Below are 19,600 nucleotides of genomic sequence, written 5' to 3'. Positions count from 1 at the left end.
ATAAGAATGTCTGAATGCATGCTGCATCATGTGATTAATATTGGCATAATAAGTTTTGTCATATGCATTTAACCATTGATAAGATAGTTGTACTCACCTTTTCTGCGCCCAAACGATAATATCTGATTGGCCCAAAATACCCATGAAACCCCTTCATGTAGTTGCATCCACCAATCACAAAATATCCTGATGTGTCATTGAATTTAACAGGCTCACGAAAACTGAATATAAAGAAAGAAAGAAAGAAAGAAAGAAAGAAAGAAAGAAAGAAAGAAAGAAAGAAAGAAAGAAAGAAAGAAAGAAAGAAAGAAAGAAAGAAAGAAAGAAAGAAAGAATTGCTGCGTTTTACTAAACATGAACAACACTATAAAAATGGGTGTAAAAAAATATTTAAAAAACAGTATTAAAGAAATACATAAAATAAATTCAGTTGGGTGTATACTTGAAACTAGAGAAACATTTCTGCAATTAATTAGTATTATATGAATTCTCTGAAAAAAAAGTTAATATTTTGTGCAATTTCTTCGTGGCTACATTAATATTATTTAAATATGTTTTATTATTATAAACACACTGGTTAAAAGGGTAGTTCACCTTAAAATGAAAAATCTTTCTAAATTTGCTTACCGTTTCTAACCTTTTATGGTAATAATAATAATAAACATATATATATATATATATATATATATATATATATATATATATATTTAGTGTAGATGAGATGTTATGACTTACTCAAAAAGATGAGTGCTCTCTGATGTCTGTCCTGCAGGTAAGACCTTTGTGATTGTGAGTTTTGCCTGACATAAAAAAATGTCCAAAAGTTCACTTTCTAATACATTCACATCTGAATGGTGGTTCATCATAAGCACTTCTGTATGTATTCAGTGTCACTTAGCATATGACTGCATATGAATATGGTTGATGTACCTTTGACACCTGAAAGAAGATATCCAAACGGATCCAGGTATGGAGGGGTAACGCTGTGTGTGCTGTAAACGCCTGATCTTCTCCATTCACCATTTGCACCTGTAGCACTATATTGCCTGAGGACCAAAACATACTGGCACATCAAATTTAACGTATATATGGAAATATAATACATAGTTCAGTAAATAACAGCTTAAAATTCAGCCCGTTTCTCATGCACAGTTATTGTATGACTTGGGGGTTTTGATTAGGGTTTCATGAGAGTTTATTTAGTTTTTAGTTTTGGAATTTTTCGGATGAGTGTGAACTATTTATTTAAATTTGCTTGAGTTTATTTCACGCAGCAATGTCACATGATAGAATGCACACTGACTGGCTTACCTGTGTCAGACAGCATAACAAGCGGGCTTCCATATTTCTTGTGTTCATTAACATGTTTGACTATCCCACACACCAACTGGCCACACCAGCTCAGCAAGTAGAGCCACAATGACAGGGCCGCGCTGCAAAGAGGAGATGATGCGTGTTTCAAAATTAGTGTACCAACACCCTATACAAATTCCAAAACATTTCAAGCATTACAAAACTACTATGCAGCATCTGAACTGAATTACAAAGATCGAGTCAACTCTAAATTTTGTGAAAGCTTTTGGCGTTTGAGCTAGATTGACCTCGTGTCGGGCACATAGACCATGTGGCCAGGCCACTCTTGACAACCAATACACACACACCCAGACACACACACACACACACACACACACACCACAGAGACTTTCTTTACAATTAGCCTCAAAATATTACAATGCCAAAATGTACCCCCTTTGTACCCCGGTGTGTATGCATGTCTCCCTATTATATAAGCTTAGTTACAACTGCAGTTGTATTAGTTTTACCCTAAATGTTTATATTCAAGTGGGAAAAATGTATCTCTGCTTTAATGTCTTCCACACATATACTTCTTGGATTCAAAATGTTCCTCTATGTTACTGTAAAATGCTTTACAGGGAGTGCAGAATTAGTCTGTCAGGAGTGTCAGGATCTCAGAGACTTAGGTTAGGTGAAGAATCCTAAAGAGCGACCTGCTCTTAATAAGAATCACAAGCTGAAGTGTTATAAAGTACATGAAGACTGGGTTTTTATAGGCCTTATAGACAGACAGCTTGAGGGTGACTCCTGAAGGACCAGCACCACATCCTCTTGTACCACTGTTTGAAGAATTTATCTTCCAGAATCTGGCAGTAAGGTGTGGGAGTTCACTTTTAGTCCATCTCTTATCCTGAAATGTCCATCTTGCAGAGATGGACTAAATGATCTTCCAAAACTTACTGCCAGATTCTGGAAGATAAATTCTTCAAACAGTGGTACAAGAGGATGTGGTGCTGGTCCTTCAGGAGTCACTCTCAAGCTGTCTGTCTATAAGGCCTATAAAAACCCAGTCTTCATGTATTTTATAACACTTCAGCTTGTGATTCTTATTAAGAGCGGGTCATTTTTTAGGATTCTTCACCTAACCTAAGTCTCTGAGATCCTGACACCTCACACTTCTGAAGACTCCAGGTAGGTTTCAGTACTGGGAAATGGTGGCGCTGGAGACTAAAGGGTTCCTGATGGTTTCACACTTAATTCTTCACCTTAATTCTTAATTATTTTGCAGTTAACGTGTCTTTTCTTCTCCAGCTGTTTTTGTATGACCCCGCTGACCCAATGAGCATTTCACTGTCCAATGGTCATGCTTTAACTTTGCAATTTCTAGTATTACATTAGTATTGCGTCCTTCTCATGAGTATTTAATAATTTTTGACTTTTCAGTCGGAGTTAAATCTCTTTTTTGGCTCATTTTATCTGTAAAAGAAAACCTGCCTAATAATTCTGCACACCTGAATATAGGGCATTCTTCATTTCCAGCCTTCATGAACAATTATATATCACTTATAAATGATTAAAAACAATATTAATAGTAGTTATTAAGATTGATGTGGATTGGAATTGGTAAAATGTGCTTGGAAAAAAAATATGATCAGAAAATCAACTTGCCTAATAATTCTGCACTCCCTGTAGTCCATCTTTAGAGTCTTTTGAAAGAAAACTGACCAATTCAGACCACTTCATAAATTAGGCACATTAAGTCGTAAAAACACACAAAGGATTTCTTTCCCGGGCACGCCAGCTCGAACGCACTGAAACTCCTGCAGAACGGTGCATTAACCACGGCCTCCAAAAAGTACCCATGCAAGTATAGAAACATTTCTTCGTGGTGTTAAGCTTACCTTTGTAAGTTGTGTTTCCTTGCTGGCTCTCAAAGGTTTTATCTGTTTGTAATTTGCCATTTTTGATCACTACGGAAGAGGATCAGGGCCAAGCCAAGCAATAATAAAAAAATAAAACCATCTCGAGATTAAAGTTGTTAAATTTCGAGAAAAAATTCGTCAAATTTCGAGAAAAAAGTCGAGATAAAATGTTGAGAATAAACTCATTAAATTATGAGAATAAAATCATTAAATTATGAGAAAAAAGTCGTAATTTAACGAATTTGTTCTCGCAATTTAACGACTTTTCTCATAATTTAATGAGTTTATTCTCATAATTTTATCTCGACTTTTTTCTCGAAATTTAACAACATTTTTCTCATAATTTAACAAATTTGTTCTCATAATTTAACAACTTTTTTCTCGTAATTTAATGACTTTATTCTCAACATTTTATTTCGACTTTTTTCTCTAAATTTAACGAGTTTTTTCTCGTAATTTAACAAGTTTATTCTTAACATTTTATCTCGACATTTTTCTCGTTATTTAATGAGTTTATTCTCAACATTTTATTTCGACTCTTTTCTCGAAATTTAACTACTTTAATCTCGAGATGGTTTTATTTTTTTATTATTGCTTAGCCCTAATCCTCTTCCGTAGATCACCTCTGTTTTTCCTGACTTTATTTTCGCTTCTGTATATATGTATTCTTTGTTATATTTAGCCGTATGTAGTTGTAGTTTCATATATTAAATCCATTTTAGTTATGCTTTATTGTCTGTGTTGAAAACTTTGTTTTTAAGAGTTGATAAGCTAGACCATATATATTCATAATTGATTATAATCCATTGTAATTAATTATCCATATATACATGATTCCCTTATTGGTCAGTTTATATTATAATTGATCATAACATGTTATGATTTAATTACCATATATATTTCACCCATAATTTGGGCTAATTCGTTACAATTATCATATCAACAAGTGATCATATCACATATGAAGTGCTTATATTGAGCACAAATAATGTTAGGAACTAAACATTTAACATATTACATCTAAAACAATGCACCTGGAGTTTTACATTTTCTGAGGAAACAAAACTGTCCCTCCATAGAAAATCCAATATTAAGGTATTTATAGTGGTTTCTAGGGCGTTGCTAGGCATTGTTGTTCATAGGATGTTGGTAGGTTCTTGTTAAGGTGCTCTGGGTGGTTTTTAGAACATTGTTGAGGTGTTGCTAATGTGTTCTGAGTGATAATGAGGGCGTTACTAGGTTGTTGGTAAAATATTCTGGTTGATTGTTGCCAGTTTGTTACTAAGGTCCTCTAAGTTGTTGCTGTGAAATTGCTCGGGTGTTGCTAAAGTATTCTGAGTGATGACTAGGATGTTGCTAGGCTGTTCTGGGTGGTCTCTAGGGCATTGCTAGGATGTTTGCTAAGGTTTTATGAGTATAGTGGCTATGGTGGTGCTATAGACAGTGTACACAAAGATGTTTCTATGGTGTTGCTAAGGTATTTTAAGTGATGACTAGGGTGTTGCTGGGCAGTTCTGGGTGATCTCTAGGGCATTGCTAGGGTGTTTGCTAAGGTGTCATGAGTATAGTGGCTATGGTGGTGCTACAGTGCACGCAAATACGTTTTTAGGGTGTTGCTAAGGTATTCTAAGTAATGACTAGGGTGTTGCTAGGCTGTTCTGGGTGGTCTCTAGGGTATTGCTCGGGTGTTTGCTAAGATGTTATGAGTAGTGGCTATGGTGTTGATATAGACCAGGGTTCTTCAAATCTGGCCCTGGAGGGCCACAGAGTTTAGTTCGGACCCTGATCAAACTCACCAATCTGCAATTTTCTAGTAACTCTGAAGACCTTTGATAAGGGTTGGAACTAAACTCTGCAGTGCAGTGGCCCTCTAGGACTGGATCTTATGAACCCTTCAACAGACAGAGTACAGCTGTGTGCAAAGATGTCTCTAGAGTGTTGCTAAGATGTTCTGAGTAATCGCTAGGGCATTGGTAGAGTTTTCTAAGTGGTTGCCAGGCTGTTGCTAGGCACTTTTCTAAATTATTATTTTTTTCCTGGTTGGATGATTAAACAGATGAAAAACTCATGGTTATATTTCAGGAGGGACAATTTCATTTCATTGAATGAAGTGTTTTGAAAGCAAGTCTGACCTTGGCTGTTTGAGAGCGAGGCTGCGTCTCCTTTCTAGATCTTTGTTTTTGAAGGGGGAGAACGTGTATATCACCCCAAACCTCTCACCAGTACTCGCAAATGGAAAAGTAAGGATATCCACAGTATCTGGAAAGTCACAAAAGAACAAATAAATGATGCAACAGAATTTACAAGTATAACTAAAATTGATGCACCGGCTAAATCATGACAATTCAAACAACCTACACTAGTACTCTCTATTTTTTTCCCCTTACCATCATGTCCTTCTTTTTTTCCAGTGGAACACAAGTGACATAATGACAGTTCAGAGTGACCAAGTGGTCTGTCAAACTCTACAAAAAAAGTCCATGTTCAGACTTGTGTGGGGAACAGACAACGCTATCTCACTACCAATTCGTATGAATTAGCCACCTCATAAAATACGTAAGTATTGCCGTGAGATCGGGTTGGAACAGACAAAATTTAATTTGTTATAAATTTGTTAAATATACTATTGCTCTGAAATCTAATTCTGAATCTTATTTATTCAAACTGGCATATTGTAAGAACCAAGGGTGATTTGGTGTCACTGATGGCAAACCTGCTGCGATGTTTTGGAATCTGAATATGATCGTGATTGAGATTTTTAATGATTCAATGACTTTAATTTGTACAGAGCCCCGCACGTGACATTCAGGAAAAAAATAGTAGGCTAAATCGTGCGCACGATAAACTAAAATGTACGCACAATTTACTATTTCGTTCCCTCGATTTACTCATTTGTGCGCACGATTTACTCATTCGTTCCCTCAATTTACTAAAACGTGCGCACGATTTAATTTTTTTTCTTGCACGTCATGTGCGGGGGTTCCGTAAATTTGTGTTCCATGGTAAAAAAAAGAAACATATGTGTTCGTAATGGCATGAGGGTAAAGTTAAATCATTACATTATTTGTTAACTATTCTTTTTTAAATTTTACAGTTATTCCGATTGGCCATTTAGTTTCCCACCTGACTCATGTGGACATTTTCTCACAGTATCTTTGGTCAGCTGCCACATTAGCCATGCGCCCCATGAGACCGATCTTGTCTGTGGATATGCTGGACGTTGAGATGTTGGTAATGTCCTCAAAAAGGTAGACATTCTCACAAGAGATCGGTCATATCCTTCAGCATGGTTGCCACCAAGTTCCTCTTCCTCCAGATGAAGCAGCCAAGCCCTCAGCAGCACATCACACGTCTCCAATGGTTGCCTGACAAAAAAGTCTCTCTGGTACAGCACAGCTGGAGGAAACACCAGAGCAACCTTTCTGGATCTGGGATTTCCAAATCTCTTATGGTTAGTCCAGGTCCGTCTGTAGACTATCACTCCTGTGCTTGTTGGGGTGGAGATAACTATTTCAACACCGATTCGGCAGGCAGCAGAACAGTTATACTGGACCTGTACACTGGACTTGTCCATTACTGTGGCAGGAGCTTGTTCAAACTGCACAAAGTCTCCACGATGAGTCCTATCAGTGTCAGAAGACTCACACCAAACCTTTAGAGAGACAGATTGACCCGCACTTCACATCAGTATGAAACATTAGATGCTTATCAAACATCTTTTTTTTGCTGAATTTTGTACATTTAGACAAACAAATAGGACCCTATGAAATAACAATCCAGATCATATATTTGCTTGGCTGAAACTTTACTCCCAGACAAGCAAATTAATAAATTTGCATTAGGATCCTTTCTCTTTCTTTCTTTTTTATTTATTTACTTAAAGGATTAGTTCACTTTCAAATGAAAATTAGCCCAAGCTTTATTCACCTTCAAGCCATCCTAGGTGTATATGACTTTCTTCTTTCTGATGAACACAATTTGAGAAATATTAATAAATATCCTGACGCATCCAAGCTTTATAATGGCAAAGAACAGGGTTCACAAGTATGAGCTGAAGAAAGTGCTTCCATCCACATCCATTCATCATAAACGTGCTCCACACGGCTCCGGGGGTTAATAAAGGCCTTCTGAAGTGAAGCGCTGCATTTGTGTAAAAAATATCCATATTTAAACAAGATATGAAGTAAAATATCTAGTTTCCACTAGACCGTCTTCTGTATTCAATGTACGAAGAAAGTGTAAAACTCTTTAAGCTCAAAAAGCTTATGCTACATCCTACGCCTTCCCTATTCAACTTACGGAAAAAGCGTAACTGACGCACACCAGTTTACACTTTCTTCGTAACTTCAATACGAAAGGTGGTCTCATGGAAGTTAGAAAATTCATGGAATTTTATTTTATAACTTGTAACCCCCCGGAGCCGTGTGGAGTAAGTTTATAATGGATAGATGTGGACACTTCTTCAGCTCATATTCGTTGGTCTTGCTCACTGCCATTATAAAGCTCGGATGCATCAGGATATTTATTTAATATTTCTCTGATTGTGTTCATCAGAAAGAAGAAAGTTATATACACCTAGGATGGCTTGAGGGTGAGTAAAGCTTGGGCTAATTTTCATTTGAAAGTGAACGAATCCTTTAAGCAAATAATAAACACTCTGAAAAATAATGGTTCCAAAAGGGGATTTTCTCAGCAATGCCATAAAATAACTATTTTGGTTCCTCAAAGAACCTTTCAGTCAACAGTTCTTAAAAGTGAACAATGGAGTGAATGTTTGGAGTGAATAGTTCATGTTTTTCTTACACTGTAAAAAAAATGTAATTTAAATTTAAGGAAAAAAAAAAAAAAACACAGCTGTTGTTGCCAGAAATTTACCGAAAAAAAAAAAAAAAAAAAAAAAAATGATATATATATATATATAGATATATATATATATATATATATATATATGGAAGCAGCATTTTAGGTTTTACTGATTTAACTTAAATTTACTGTAAAAAGGAGAATGATTTAATTAATGGCAATAATTTTAATTTACCAGCTTACAGAAGTACTAATATCTGTTTTGTACCTTTGTAATACACTGACAACCACCAAGCACAGTGGTGATGAGAGTCACATAATGAATAAAAACTCATCACAAGCAGCTTTTCCACTGGCTGAGAAGGACAATACTAAAACTAATATATAGAAGGTGCACAGCACACAGTATCATTCACACAAACACTAAACATCTTCTTGTTTTACCAATGCAATAAACATTAATTTAACAACTTTAGATGTAACATAACTCCCTAATGTACATAACTGCTTAGAAAAACTAAGAAAAAACATAGTTATTTCAACGAAAATGCATCAAATGTGAAGCGTCACGTGGGGAATTCTGTTTTTCACTGTAAATTATACAATGATTTATTCTTTTTCACTTCCAAAAACTGTCAATTTAACAGTGTTTTTAAATGTACAGTTAAATCTATTACCGCTATTCACTGTATATAGTACAGATACTTGAGTAGGCCTATCTGTTAACCAATTAACTTTTTTTTTTTTTTACTACAGCATTTTTACAGTTAAATTTACAGTAATCTTTTACTGTTAAAATCACATTTTTTACAGTGTGAAGAATATTTTAATAATCTTTTCCACTATAAAGAACCTTTTGTGTAATGGAAAGGTTCCTTGGGTGTTACAGGTTCTCCTTGAAACCATCAATGCCAATAAAGAACCTTTATTTAGTTAGAAAAATCAACCTATCCATTTCTGTTGTTGTTATCTTTTTAGCATTAGCAATGAGATTTTCCAAAAGAACAGTACTGATAATTGGGAAGATGTGCTTAATGTCAAAATGGGGAAAAAAAATTATAAAAAAAAAAAATCTTAGTAAGTAACAGGGGTCATTATCTTTAAGCAAAATATAAGCTAATTTTTTGTCTTTGTAATGGATTACAAGTTTAATAACACCCCACACCATGTACAATAGTATTTACAAGGAACTTCAGGGAATAATATAAAACTATCATGGTACATATTTTAGGTACTACATACGTCAAAATATGACCAAGAACGTACTTGTTGTAGCTTAACATACAAATACTAATAAATCAGTTCTTTCTTTACATAACAACAATAGCAGGCAAAACTAGACCTGTAAATAATCCATGTTATTAAAGTAAAAGATGTTTAATGATGAAACTGCAACTCGAGCAAAAGTTGCATAGAAGTGAAAATAAAGTCTCAAGTGTCTTACCGGTGAGAGCACGACAGCTGCACAGACGAAACTCAACACAACTCTCATCTTCACTATCTATTGAACGCGACGCGCAGTGAAGCGACCAAACGCAACATTCACAGGTAAGTATGACGCTAAAACTTTAGCTGTTTAATGTCACGACATGTTTCATTGCGTCTCGCGCTCTTCCGTGTGTGAGAATTACAGGTGTGTTTGCTGTGTGTCACTGTATACGCCACACTCTCATTATGCGTGGACTCGCCTCATCTGCACTGCCAGCGACGCGACCGAGAACGCTACTGACCGCTCACAGTACTCACACCACTCAACGCTGAAGTCATTGATTTCACTATTATAAGAAATGTTAAGGTTAACCTTATCATGAAAGTGTTGTTCGTCCATATCCCAGGAGGTCAAACTAAATGTTACATTAACTATTTTCTTTTTTCTATAAAGAACCTCTGTTAAACTATAACATATTTTGTAATATAATATAATATAATATATATATATATATATATATAATTTTTTATTTTTTTAATGTAATCGCATAAAGGTCACACTTTGTAGATCCGATTCTCACTATTAACTAACTATTAAATATTTGTGCCCCAATAAACTCCTAATTACAGAGTTTGAGTTGAGTTTAGGTATTGGGCAGGATTAAGGGATGTAGTCATACAGAATAAGACATTAGTATGCTACTGATAAACAGCCAATATCCATAGTAATATGCATGCTATAAGCAACTATTTCATAGTGAGAATTGGACCCTAAAGTGTTACCCAATTAAAGGTGCAATATGTAAGATTTATGTTCGCTAGAGGTCGCTAGAGGCCTATTCAAAACAAAGGCGTAGCTTGATGAACTTTGAGCGCGGAATCTTGGGACATGTGGTCTTCACTTCACAGCCGGTGCAAAAGAATAAGGATAGGACTCGGGAAGAAATCATGTTCATAGATGCGATTATAAACGTTATTGTAGTTTGAAGCAGAGCAGGACCGAGTGTTGTAGGAACTGAACGAGGCTGCTGGAGCGATTACGCAACTTTTATTATGCCACAGTCACTGGCGTCGCTACCGCTTTTCCGGTCATGAGTATGAGGTAACACAGCTCTGTTTATCATATTAGATACATTTGAGAGTCTTGAAAATGATGTTATAACTTTACTCTGTGCGTTCGCTCGGCGGCTGCTGTGAGACACTTGTTTGAGACACACTGCAGTAGGATAGATCGATTTTAGAATATCATATTAAATGCTGGATGGCTTATGTTGATAAATGGCATGCTTAATTTTAAAATGTATTGTATGATGGAGAAAATGCTGTATTACTGTTACTAAAAATAAAGCTGCATCTGATTATGCTATGTTAGCTACTTCACAAAATAATGTTTCTCTGAGGCATGGTAAAGTAGGATACTCGCAAAAAAACAAACAAACAAAAAAAATCAAGAAAATTAGATTTAAACAATAAGACTAAACGTGTTGAGCTATATAACAACGATTAATTTTCTGTCTATAAATATATCAAAACAGTTGTTCCCTTGTACATGTAATATATTAAAGCGTCTTTGGTGTTTCCATGGTTTCTACAAAATAAAACCGATATGCTTTGAAAATAAAATGTCATGGTGTGTATCGTCAAGCTTGGGTTGAAAGGCTTACTTTGGCATTTTCATGCGTTTCTGGTTGAGTCAATCATGGAATGGAGCTTATATAAGGGGATTCTGAACTATTTCAGATGTACTGAGGCACTACTTGGTTAAGACTGAACTTTGAAAACAGACATTAAGTGGACTGAGAGTTGGATAATTTATGCTGGACCTGGTACTCATTGCTTTTGTTTTTCCATAAGAGTAAATTCTGGATATGAACAGACTAAGAAGAGCAGTGGTCTAGGGAAGTGGCCGGGCATGTTCGATTTTTTTTTCAATAGCCTATCATCACCACAAGAAGATATAAACACTGAGAACGCTGAGGGGAATCCAATGCTGAAGTAATTCAGGACTTCTTTACCAAAAAACAGATTAAAATGACCCACCTGTGGGAATGAGATAACATACAAATGAGGGGACAATATTGAAGAAATAACAAAAAAATCTTCCAAGTAAAGTGCCTGAAAAACTATGACATGATTTTGCAGTTTATGTCATACAGTGTAATAATTGACAGAGTTACAATTTATTGTCTATCTACGCAATAGTTTATGGCTTTACAAGATGTATGCGGCTTGCAAACCCCCCCTCTGTTCCCTCAATGGAGTGCTCCACTCTCACAGTCCTTCATGCCGGAGGATTCCACTCATCTGTTCGGAGAGGGGATTCACGGAGAAGCTTTCTCTACACGGCTGCCTGGGAGGAGCGCTCTGAGTCCTTTGGAATTTTACATGCCGATAGCGGAATACCTCACACAGAGCCCGATACACTTTGGCCAAATTAGCCTCAGTTCAGCGCCGACAAACCTACTTAAAATAGACCATCAGCACCCCTCATTGCCGTCCATCTCTCTTCCTTCACCCACACCCTACTCCATCTCTCCCTCCGTGCCTTTACCGTTTACTCTCTCTCACGGTACCACAACTCTCGGCTTTGCGTTCCAGGGAGGTGTAATCGCCGCAGCCGACACGCGTTCCAGCTGCTCGGGGAAGGTGGCCTGTCCCGCCTCGCCAAAGGTCTTACCCATCCACTCTCACCTGGTCGGCACCACATCCGGGACCTCAGCTGATTGCGCGCTCTGGAAGCGCATCCTGGCTCGAGAGCTCAGGCTGTACCAGCTTCGACACCGCCGTAGGCTGTCGACGGGGGGCGCCGCAAAACTGCTGTCCCACATGCTGCATCCATTCAAAGGCACTGAGCTTTGCGTCGCAGCCACTCTCTGTGGATGGGATGGGGATGAAGAAAAAGACGAGCAACCAATTACAGAGAAATATGCAAATACCCCTACCACTCAAATAGCAGCAAGCGATTCATGTATCCAATCAGCAGCAACCCAGCCGTTCATAGCTGCTCCTGCAGTTTGTAAATCTTCAGCTCAACAGGTGGTCAAGCCTCGTTCGGGAATATGTGGCCCACGGGTTGTTTATGTGTGCAGTGACGGGCTGCGCCTGCAGGGGGAGCTGTTCTCTGTGGGATCGGGCTCGCCCTACGCATACTCGATCTTGGACAGCAGCGTTTACTGGGGAATGAGCGTACAGGAGGCCGCTTCAGTCGCCAGGGAGGCCGTGTACCGAGCCACATACAGAGACGCGTACTCGGGCAATAATGTAGATCTCTACCATGTTACTGCCAAAGGGTGGAGGCGCAGAGAGAGGGAAAACTTGAAAGAGGAGTATTACAGAGAAAAAGAGAGGGAGAGAAAGAGGGTAGCTGAGAGAAAAACAGAAAATAAAGCAATTTTAAAGTGTGATGATAGAGATATAGTTTGAGGAGAAACATGAGGCAGATTTTGAAAACATGAATGATGAGAAAATTATTTTATAGCAAAGATGCAAAGACAAACATGTATTGATAATTCATTAAAGGCACACTGAAGAGTGTTGGAACACACAGCATTATTCAATGTGAAATTGAAACAGGAAGACAATATATCGAACAGCCCCGCCCCTTTTTTAAAAATAGCCAATAGCGTTTTGTTTGTTACAGCTTGCCAGAGCCATTAGACTCTGTAATACCTCTGTTAACTTCTAATCTATAACCGTTTAACTCTTTATAATGTCCTTTATATCAGTTATATACATATTTATACTAACGCGAAAACGTACTCCATTCGCGTCAAAGGAAAGCATATTTACACTTTCTGAATCGTTCCCTGTTCTCTATATATAGTGCTCTATGTGCCATTCACCATTTAGAAACTAGTAAATGTGAGAGCAAATGACCGATTTCAACTGAGGCTTCAGTGTCTGTAAGAGTGTAGGAGGAGGTGGGACTTCAGATTCTAGAGAGCATTTGGAAGATTTTACGAGAAACTGAAGTGCGATGTGATGTCACGAAAATCCATGATCCATTTTAACAGAAGTGAGAGACTGTAAGTTTTATTGCTTATATCTCCTAAATGCGAATTTTGTCATTGTTTGGGAACACATTATTTATAACCTTAAGGCTAACATATTCATAGTAGAAGCTAAAAAACTTTTCAGGGGGACTTTAAGATTTATAGTTCTTGGTGTTTCACACTGTGAATGAGCTTTCTTAAACAAATATTGCAGCCAAAAAGGACATTTTTGTACCAAAACTGTATGATTTTTTTTTTTTTTTCTGAGAAATGCAAAAGGAGATAATTAACAGAATGCCTGCATGAGATGTATTGGATATTTTTGTGGTACTTTGGACTTTTATTTGGTAAATAATTTTGTTAAATGTCTGAAGCTTCAGCCCCCTCTCTTTGATTGTATCTTGGGCATTATGGTAAATATCTCATTTTATGTGTTAAAAAAAAAGAAGGGAAAAAAGAACTTATGGGTTTAGAATGATATTGCTGTTAATTTTTGAGTGAACAAACTTTTTACCATTACACTTCTAATGTACTAACTAATAAAGAATATAAAGTTCATGTATAAACTCATAAGATTGAGCAGAAATCAGGACTTGTCAGCACTAAGGAATTTTTTTCTATTGTCCTGGTTCAAATTTTTACTTGCCCTGCCAAACTGTGCTCTGACACAAAAAAGTAATAAATAAATGAATTAAAATACTTGTTTTCGTTTTTTTTTTTTTTTTACCTTGTATTCTAATAAATAGGGTTACGTCACCAACATTTTACAGACCAGTGAAATTTCATAATTAGTCTAACTAATATAAATCGAAAACATTATTAAAGACAAGTAAAGAATCATTAGTAAAATAAAATCAAATAAACAAATTACAAGCGACAGCACAAATATGAGTAATAGAACAAAGATACAAATGAAGAAAAAAAAAAAACAGTGCTTTAAGTTTTTTCAGGTAGGTAATTCAGAACACATTTATTTATATATTTAGGTCCTTCAATAATTTTATGCCATACAATAGCTTGATTGTAACTCTTGTACACTCTTGCCTTGTTTAGTATACGCGGCTCTATGCATATGCAAATTAGCCCCGCCTCAACTCACTCCAGTGAGAGATCCACACGTTGACGTTCTTCAAGCACTTCTGTTCATATTCATGCTGTAATAAAAACATGTGTTTCAAATGTGTCTCTGATCTCTGCTGTGTTTTAAAAGTTTACCTGGTGATGTCACATCATTTAGCTGGACGCTCAAAGGTTTTACATTCCTGCCAAGAGTGGAATGCTGTGGTGGTTAAAGCATTGTAATGACCCCTACAGGATACAGAAGGGATTGCTGTTTATTAATGTGTGATGAAAATCTCTGACAGACTCTGTACTTTACTTTATTAATCTCCCCCATAACTAATCCTTCACTTAGAAGTTCACTTTTCACTTCTTTCATTAATTTGAATCCAATATGGAAGCCAAAAATAAGGGGTTTTAAAATTATGGTTTTATATAAAAGCTTCTTGTTCTTAATTCTTGAAATTCATAATAGCTTGTTTCAAATCATGTGATTCTGATGATGCGCGGAATTCAGATGGAGGGCAGGAAGTGAAAAGCTGAATGGACGAGATGGAGGAAAGTCCTTAATGCACTGGTTTAGACACTATTACAAGAGAGGTATAAACAGAAAATCATATGTTGGACTTGATCCATACATTGTAAAGAGGAGTGATTTTTCTACTGAATTGGAATATTTGCCTGTCATCAAGATTGTAGGCAAGTTCCCCATTGCTTGGTTGCTTATAGCACCTCAAGTTTTTCCCTTAAGAATGAGACTTAAGGCATGATTTCCCCAATTTGGGAATGACTTAAGGGTGTTGCATATTAAGTATTTGATATAATCCCTTAAAGGGTTAGTTCACACAAAAATGAAAATTCTGTCATTAATTACTCACCCTCATGTCGTTCCACACCCATAAGACCTTTGTTCATCTTCAGAACACAAATTAAGATATTTTTGATGAAATCCGATGGCTCAGTGAGGCCACTATTGAGAGCAAAGCCACTGAACCTCTCAAGATCCATAAAGGTACTAAAAACATATTTAGGTGAGTTCAGTGGTTCATCTACCTTAATATAGTAAAGCAACGAGAATACCTTTTGTGCGGCAAGAAATATCTAGTGATGGCCGATTTCAAAACACTGCTTCAGGAGCTTTATGAATCGAATCAGTGGTTCGGAGCGCCAAAGTCATGTGATTTCAGCAGTTTAGCCATTTGATAGGAGATTCGAATCTCTGATTCAAAACAAAAGATTTGTAAAGCTCCGAAGCAGTGTTTTGAAATCAGCCATCACGAGAGTTTATTGAAAAGTTGTTATTTTGTCTTTTTGTTGAACTGTTTTAAATATGTTTTTAGTAGGCCTTCTTTAAAAATTATGGAGAGCACTGTACACTTGTGAACCTTGATATGCTTTTGGTAGAAGAAATGTTGTATTCCTTCTGATCTTTGCAGGCAGTTTTTTTTTTTTACCTCATGGCTTGGTTTTTGCTCTGATATGCATTTTCAGTTGTTACACCATATCTACACCAGATGCTTGTGGCATGACATGACCCGACAAAATCAAAAGAGTCCATTATAATTAATGAAACTGTCTACATAGGGTATGGAGTGTAGGTTGATGAGAGAGAGAGAGAGAGAGAGAAACTTACAGCGGTCTGAAAACTTTCTAAAATCAGTATTTCCCTGTTAGCAGTTTCACAGTAAAACACAAATGTTTTCACAAGAATCACATTCTCTTTTGATTATGATTATTGTCACTATAACGATAGTGCATGGAAATGTCCTTGTGTGATTGGTTTACTAAGAGCACTTCAGCCTTGAATAAGTTGTTCTCCCAGACTATGCAGTGAATGCACATTTAGCATGCGGTGGAGGTGTGGTATCTGCTGTCATAGTAGCAGTATCTGAGGGAATTCACGTGTTGGCACACTACAGTCAACAACTCAAGGAGGAATACACAGAGATCACAAGAACAACAGGTAAAAAGGGAAAGTCAGACAACCAGAAGATCAGGTCAGTGCATGTTTGCTTTTCTATTTACCAAAAGTAAAGTAACATTGGTAACATCTGGGTTGCACCAGGTGAATAAAAATAAAAATATTCATATGCTGTGTCATCTTTGCTGCCAGAGTGAACTGACGCTTTACTAACTTCCTGACACTTCTAGAACCATCCTGAAGAGGAATGCACCTGTTTACGTAACCGGGCATACTGTATTACTGTGGGTGAGTAAATCTGTCTTCTAAATGAATTTAAAAGTGTTAAAATACTATAAAGGAACATTGTAACATAACATGAGAGAATAACAATGCCAACCCGATATCATGATGAAAAAGTTACCAATTTTATGAGGTGGCAATTATAAATTGCATGAAGGTCCACCCCACCTCTAAATTGATTTTACAGATTGTACAAAAATTTACGAATGAGATGTGCCAATTCATACAAATGAACAACCAATTCACCAAAACGTTTGCTCTTGTATTCAAAGACTTAATCAATCCAACACTAATACTAATATGTTCACAGATCGTAGTCAAATTTTTGAACTGGAATTAAATTCAAATGGTTAATTTTGGTGTATAAGGTCTGATTTGTTTTGTTTTTAGATTATTGTATAAAGTGATTCCTGGTGGAAAAAAGCCTAGACCATCTAATCTGGTGACCTTAAATGACCGTTGCTGTACCTACATGATGTTTCGGGCATTTTCAAACTGGTTTTCACCAATCATCCAACATGGCTACAACGTCAAGCTGATTTACCAGCCAAAAACAGACTGTCCCAGTGACAGAGCAACATTGCCCATCTAAGTGGGGACCAGTTTTTATTCTCTGAATTTAGGTTTGAATTTGGACACCAGTAAGTAAAAAGAAAAGATACTTATGTTAGCAAATATAAATAATTATTATGAAATATATTAATTTAAATATTTTCAGTTCAGAAAATAGCTTACATAAACGCAAGCTTGTCACCGAAACTATGTTTTGATGAAGTGCATCAATAATTTGATTTCGTTCACTACATAGCAGGATATTAGCTTGCTAACTGTTAACCAAACGGCTATAATCCTACCACTATCATAATGATAATTCATTGAAATATAATGTTTATAAAACTGCAATCATGAAAGTTCATATGCATTGTTTTAATCGTTTAAGCTTGTTAATAATCGGTGGTTTTCGGAAGCGAGTCTGCTAGCATGCTAATAGATAGCCAGCTGCGCCACCAACTGCTATTCAGCTCTGAATATGAAACGAAACTTAACGAGAAGCGCGACCGATCACGAATAGATATACAGAGATGAAATTCAACATAAAATATTGATAACAGCATTTCGTGAAAACAAATATATTGAGTTCCGGCTACATTGGGATTTATATGCACCAGGATGGCCGAGTGGTTAAGGCGTTGGACTTAAGATCCAATGGACATATGTCCGCGTGGGTTCGAACCCCACTCCTGGTAATGACTTTTGATCCTCATATTTATCATATTAGAATCGACAATAACTGCTAACCGCCGTACAGATCACGTTGAATACGAAAAGCGAAACCTGCACGGAGAAAAAAAATAAATAAAAAAAATAAATTCGCACGCGGCTCAAGTAGGCTTGCTGTCAGTATTCAAAAATGTTGATCCACTCTGTCTCTCTCTCTGGATGGATGGACGTATAGATGAAGGGAGGAAAATCGACCGCTGTTGACCAGCATGGCATGTCCATAAAGTGGGACACAGCGGACACACAATTGCTATATAAAAGAACAAATAGTCAACAATCAAAACTCGACGTGATGTTGACTCGACGTTGAATGGGTGCTCCGATACTGCCTCCTATTGGTAAATTAAAACTAACTTCTGACAGACATATAGATAGATAGATAGATAGATAGATAGATAGATAGATAGATAGATAGATAGATAGATAGATAGATAGATAGGATACTGTATGTGTTAAAAGTACAATATTAAATGACCTTCAAACAAGGATGCAGTTCAGCTAAATATTTAATTTTCCATATAAAAAAGTTATATGTACTTTTCAAGAATAAATACTTCCATAATGATTATTTTAATTGATTTGCAATGTACATCAAAGTATGTAAATATATTAATATGATAATATTCACCACTCAATATACAATAGCATACAAGTTCTCTGTATAGGCTAGTCTCTAAGAGGTCATTGGCATGAAAAATATTCTGAATTAAGATTCAAAACAATTTCCTGCATGCACATATTGCTTCTAAAATACATATTTTTGTTCTTTTTTAACAGGTTCCTGGAGGAGACATGGTTGTATGTTATTGTGCATTTTTATAGATGTAAAGTTGCTTAATCTAATAAATCAGACTGCATTGTGTTTGTGTTGTGTGTGTATATCATAAAATATGAAAAATATATAAAAATAAAATGATCAAATCCAATATGCATGGTTATCGTTTTTACATTTCCTTCGGTCCCTCCGCCATTCGATTCACGCTTATTATATTTTGATCCATGACCACATTCTTTGCCATTCTGATAATTTTACATAATATTTTTAAAAGTTTGTGTTATATATTTTTACATGTGTTTTTAAATTGATTCACAATTATTATTTTTTGATCCGTGACCGCAATACTATTGGCGGGAATCTAACCCCATAGGAATCGTGCAACAATTCTACTTGGAAGTATTTTCGTCGGCGAAACTAAAACATTTAGAAACATGTTTAATATAAGTTACTTAATTATTGTTTATTGAACTGTATAAAACAATAAAACACTGACAGTCCTGCTGTTTATCAGCCTTGTGCTGATAATATACTAATCAGTCACAACAGGTCCTCAGTGTTTATAGCCTACATATGCATTACATTAAATTTATAAATAAATGTTAGGCCTATAAATGATATAAAGTTTCTAAAACAAACTAATATTCATAGAATATCTAAAACTGTAGAAAACGTAGAAAGAAGTATCATGAATTTCAATACAGCAGCATTTAGTTCTGTAAACACACAACTCCACACGGGGACGCGCTCGTCTTTCAATCCAGCACGACTGGAGGCAGCGCGCCTCGTGACGTCACGTGTCCATCATTCCTGCTGTGAGTGTGGGCGGAGCGGTTGGAGT

The 19,600-nt window shown here is 36.3% G+C and overlaps 2 protein-coding genes, 1 long non-coding RNA gene and 1 other non-coding gene across 6 annotated transcripts in view; 3 read left to right on the top strand and 1 right to left on the bottom strand.

Moving 5' to 3' along the window:
- The window catches only part of LOC137009447 (protein sel-1 homolog 3-like), a 37,999-nt gene extending 25,930 nt beyond the window's left edge, over positions 1–12,069 (bottom strand). The window contains exons 1-7 of one of the 3 annotated variants that reach the window (XM_067371693.1): positions 12,001–12,069; positions 6,342–6,870; positions 5,351–5,477; positions 1,312–1,433; positions 931–1,046; positions 736–800; positions 98–221 (exon numbers count right to left, since the gene is read on the bottom strand). In XM_067371693.1, coding sequence (XP_067227794.1) covers positions 98–221; positions 736–800; positions 931–1,046; positions 1,312–1,433; positions 5,351–5,477; positions 6,342–6,792 — 1,005 coding nt within the window. In that variant the 5' untranslated portion in view covers positions 6,793–6,870; positions 12,001–12,069. Of the gene's footprint in view, positions 1–97; positions 222–735; positions 801–930; positions 1,047–1,311; positions 1,434–5,350; positions 5,478–6,341; positions 6,871–9,465; positions 9,730–12,000 lie in introns of those variants that run through there. The other 2 variants (XM_067371694.1, XM_067371692.1) reach the window with 2 other exon arrangements.
- Positions 10,862–13,631, top strand: psmb11b (proteasome 20S subunit beta 11b). The gene has a single exon (XM_067371695.1). It carries the CDS (start codon positions 11,655–11,657, stop codon positions 12,870–12,872), a length of 1,218 nt encoding a protein of 405 aa, XP_067227796.1. The 5' UTR covers positions 10,862–11,654; the 3' UTR covers positions 12,873–13,631.
- Positions 13,632–16,417: 2,786 nt separating this feature from the next.
- On the top strand, positions 16,418–18,865 carry LOC137009804 (uncharacterized). The gene is made up of 5 exons (XR_010892960.1): positions 16,418–16,497; positions 16,652–16,709; positions 17,094–17,344; positions 18,160–18,322; positions 18,762–18,865. It is a non-coding gene; the product is annotated as an uncharacterized lncRNA (long non-coding RNA).
- On the top strand, positions 17,868–17,950 carry trnal-uaa (transfer RNA leucine (anticodon UAA)). Its single transcript has one exon. It is a non-coding gene; the product is annotated as a tRNA-Leu (tRNA).
- Positions 18,866–19,600: the final 735 nt, after the last annotated feature.

The sequence above is a fragment of the Chanodichthys erythropterus genome, chromosome 20 (assembly GCF_024489055.1).
Source record: "Chanodichthys erythropterus isolate Z2021 chromosome 20, ASM2448905v1, whole genome shotgun sequence".
Lineage (NCBI taxonomy): Eukaryota > Metazoa > Chordata > Actinopteri > Cypriniformes > Xenocyprididae > Chanodichthys > Chanodichthys erythropterus.
This window is presented reverse-complemented; position numbering and strand designations above follow the sequence as displayed.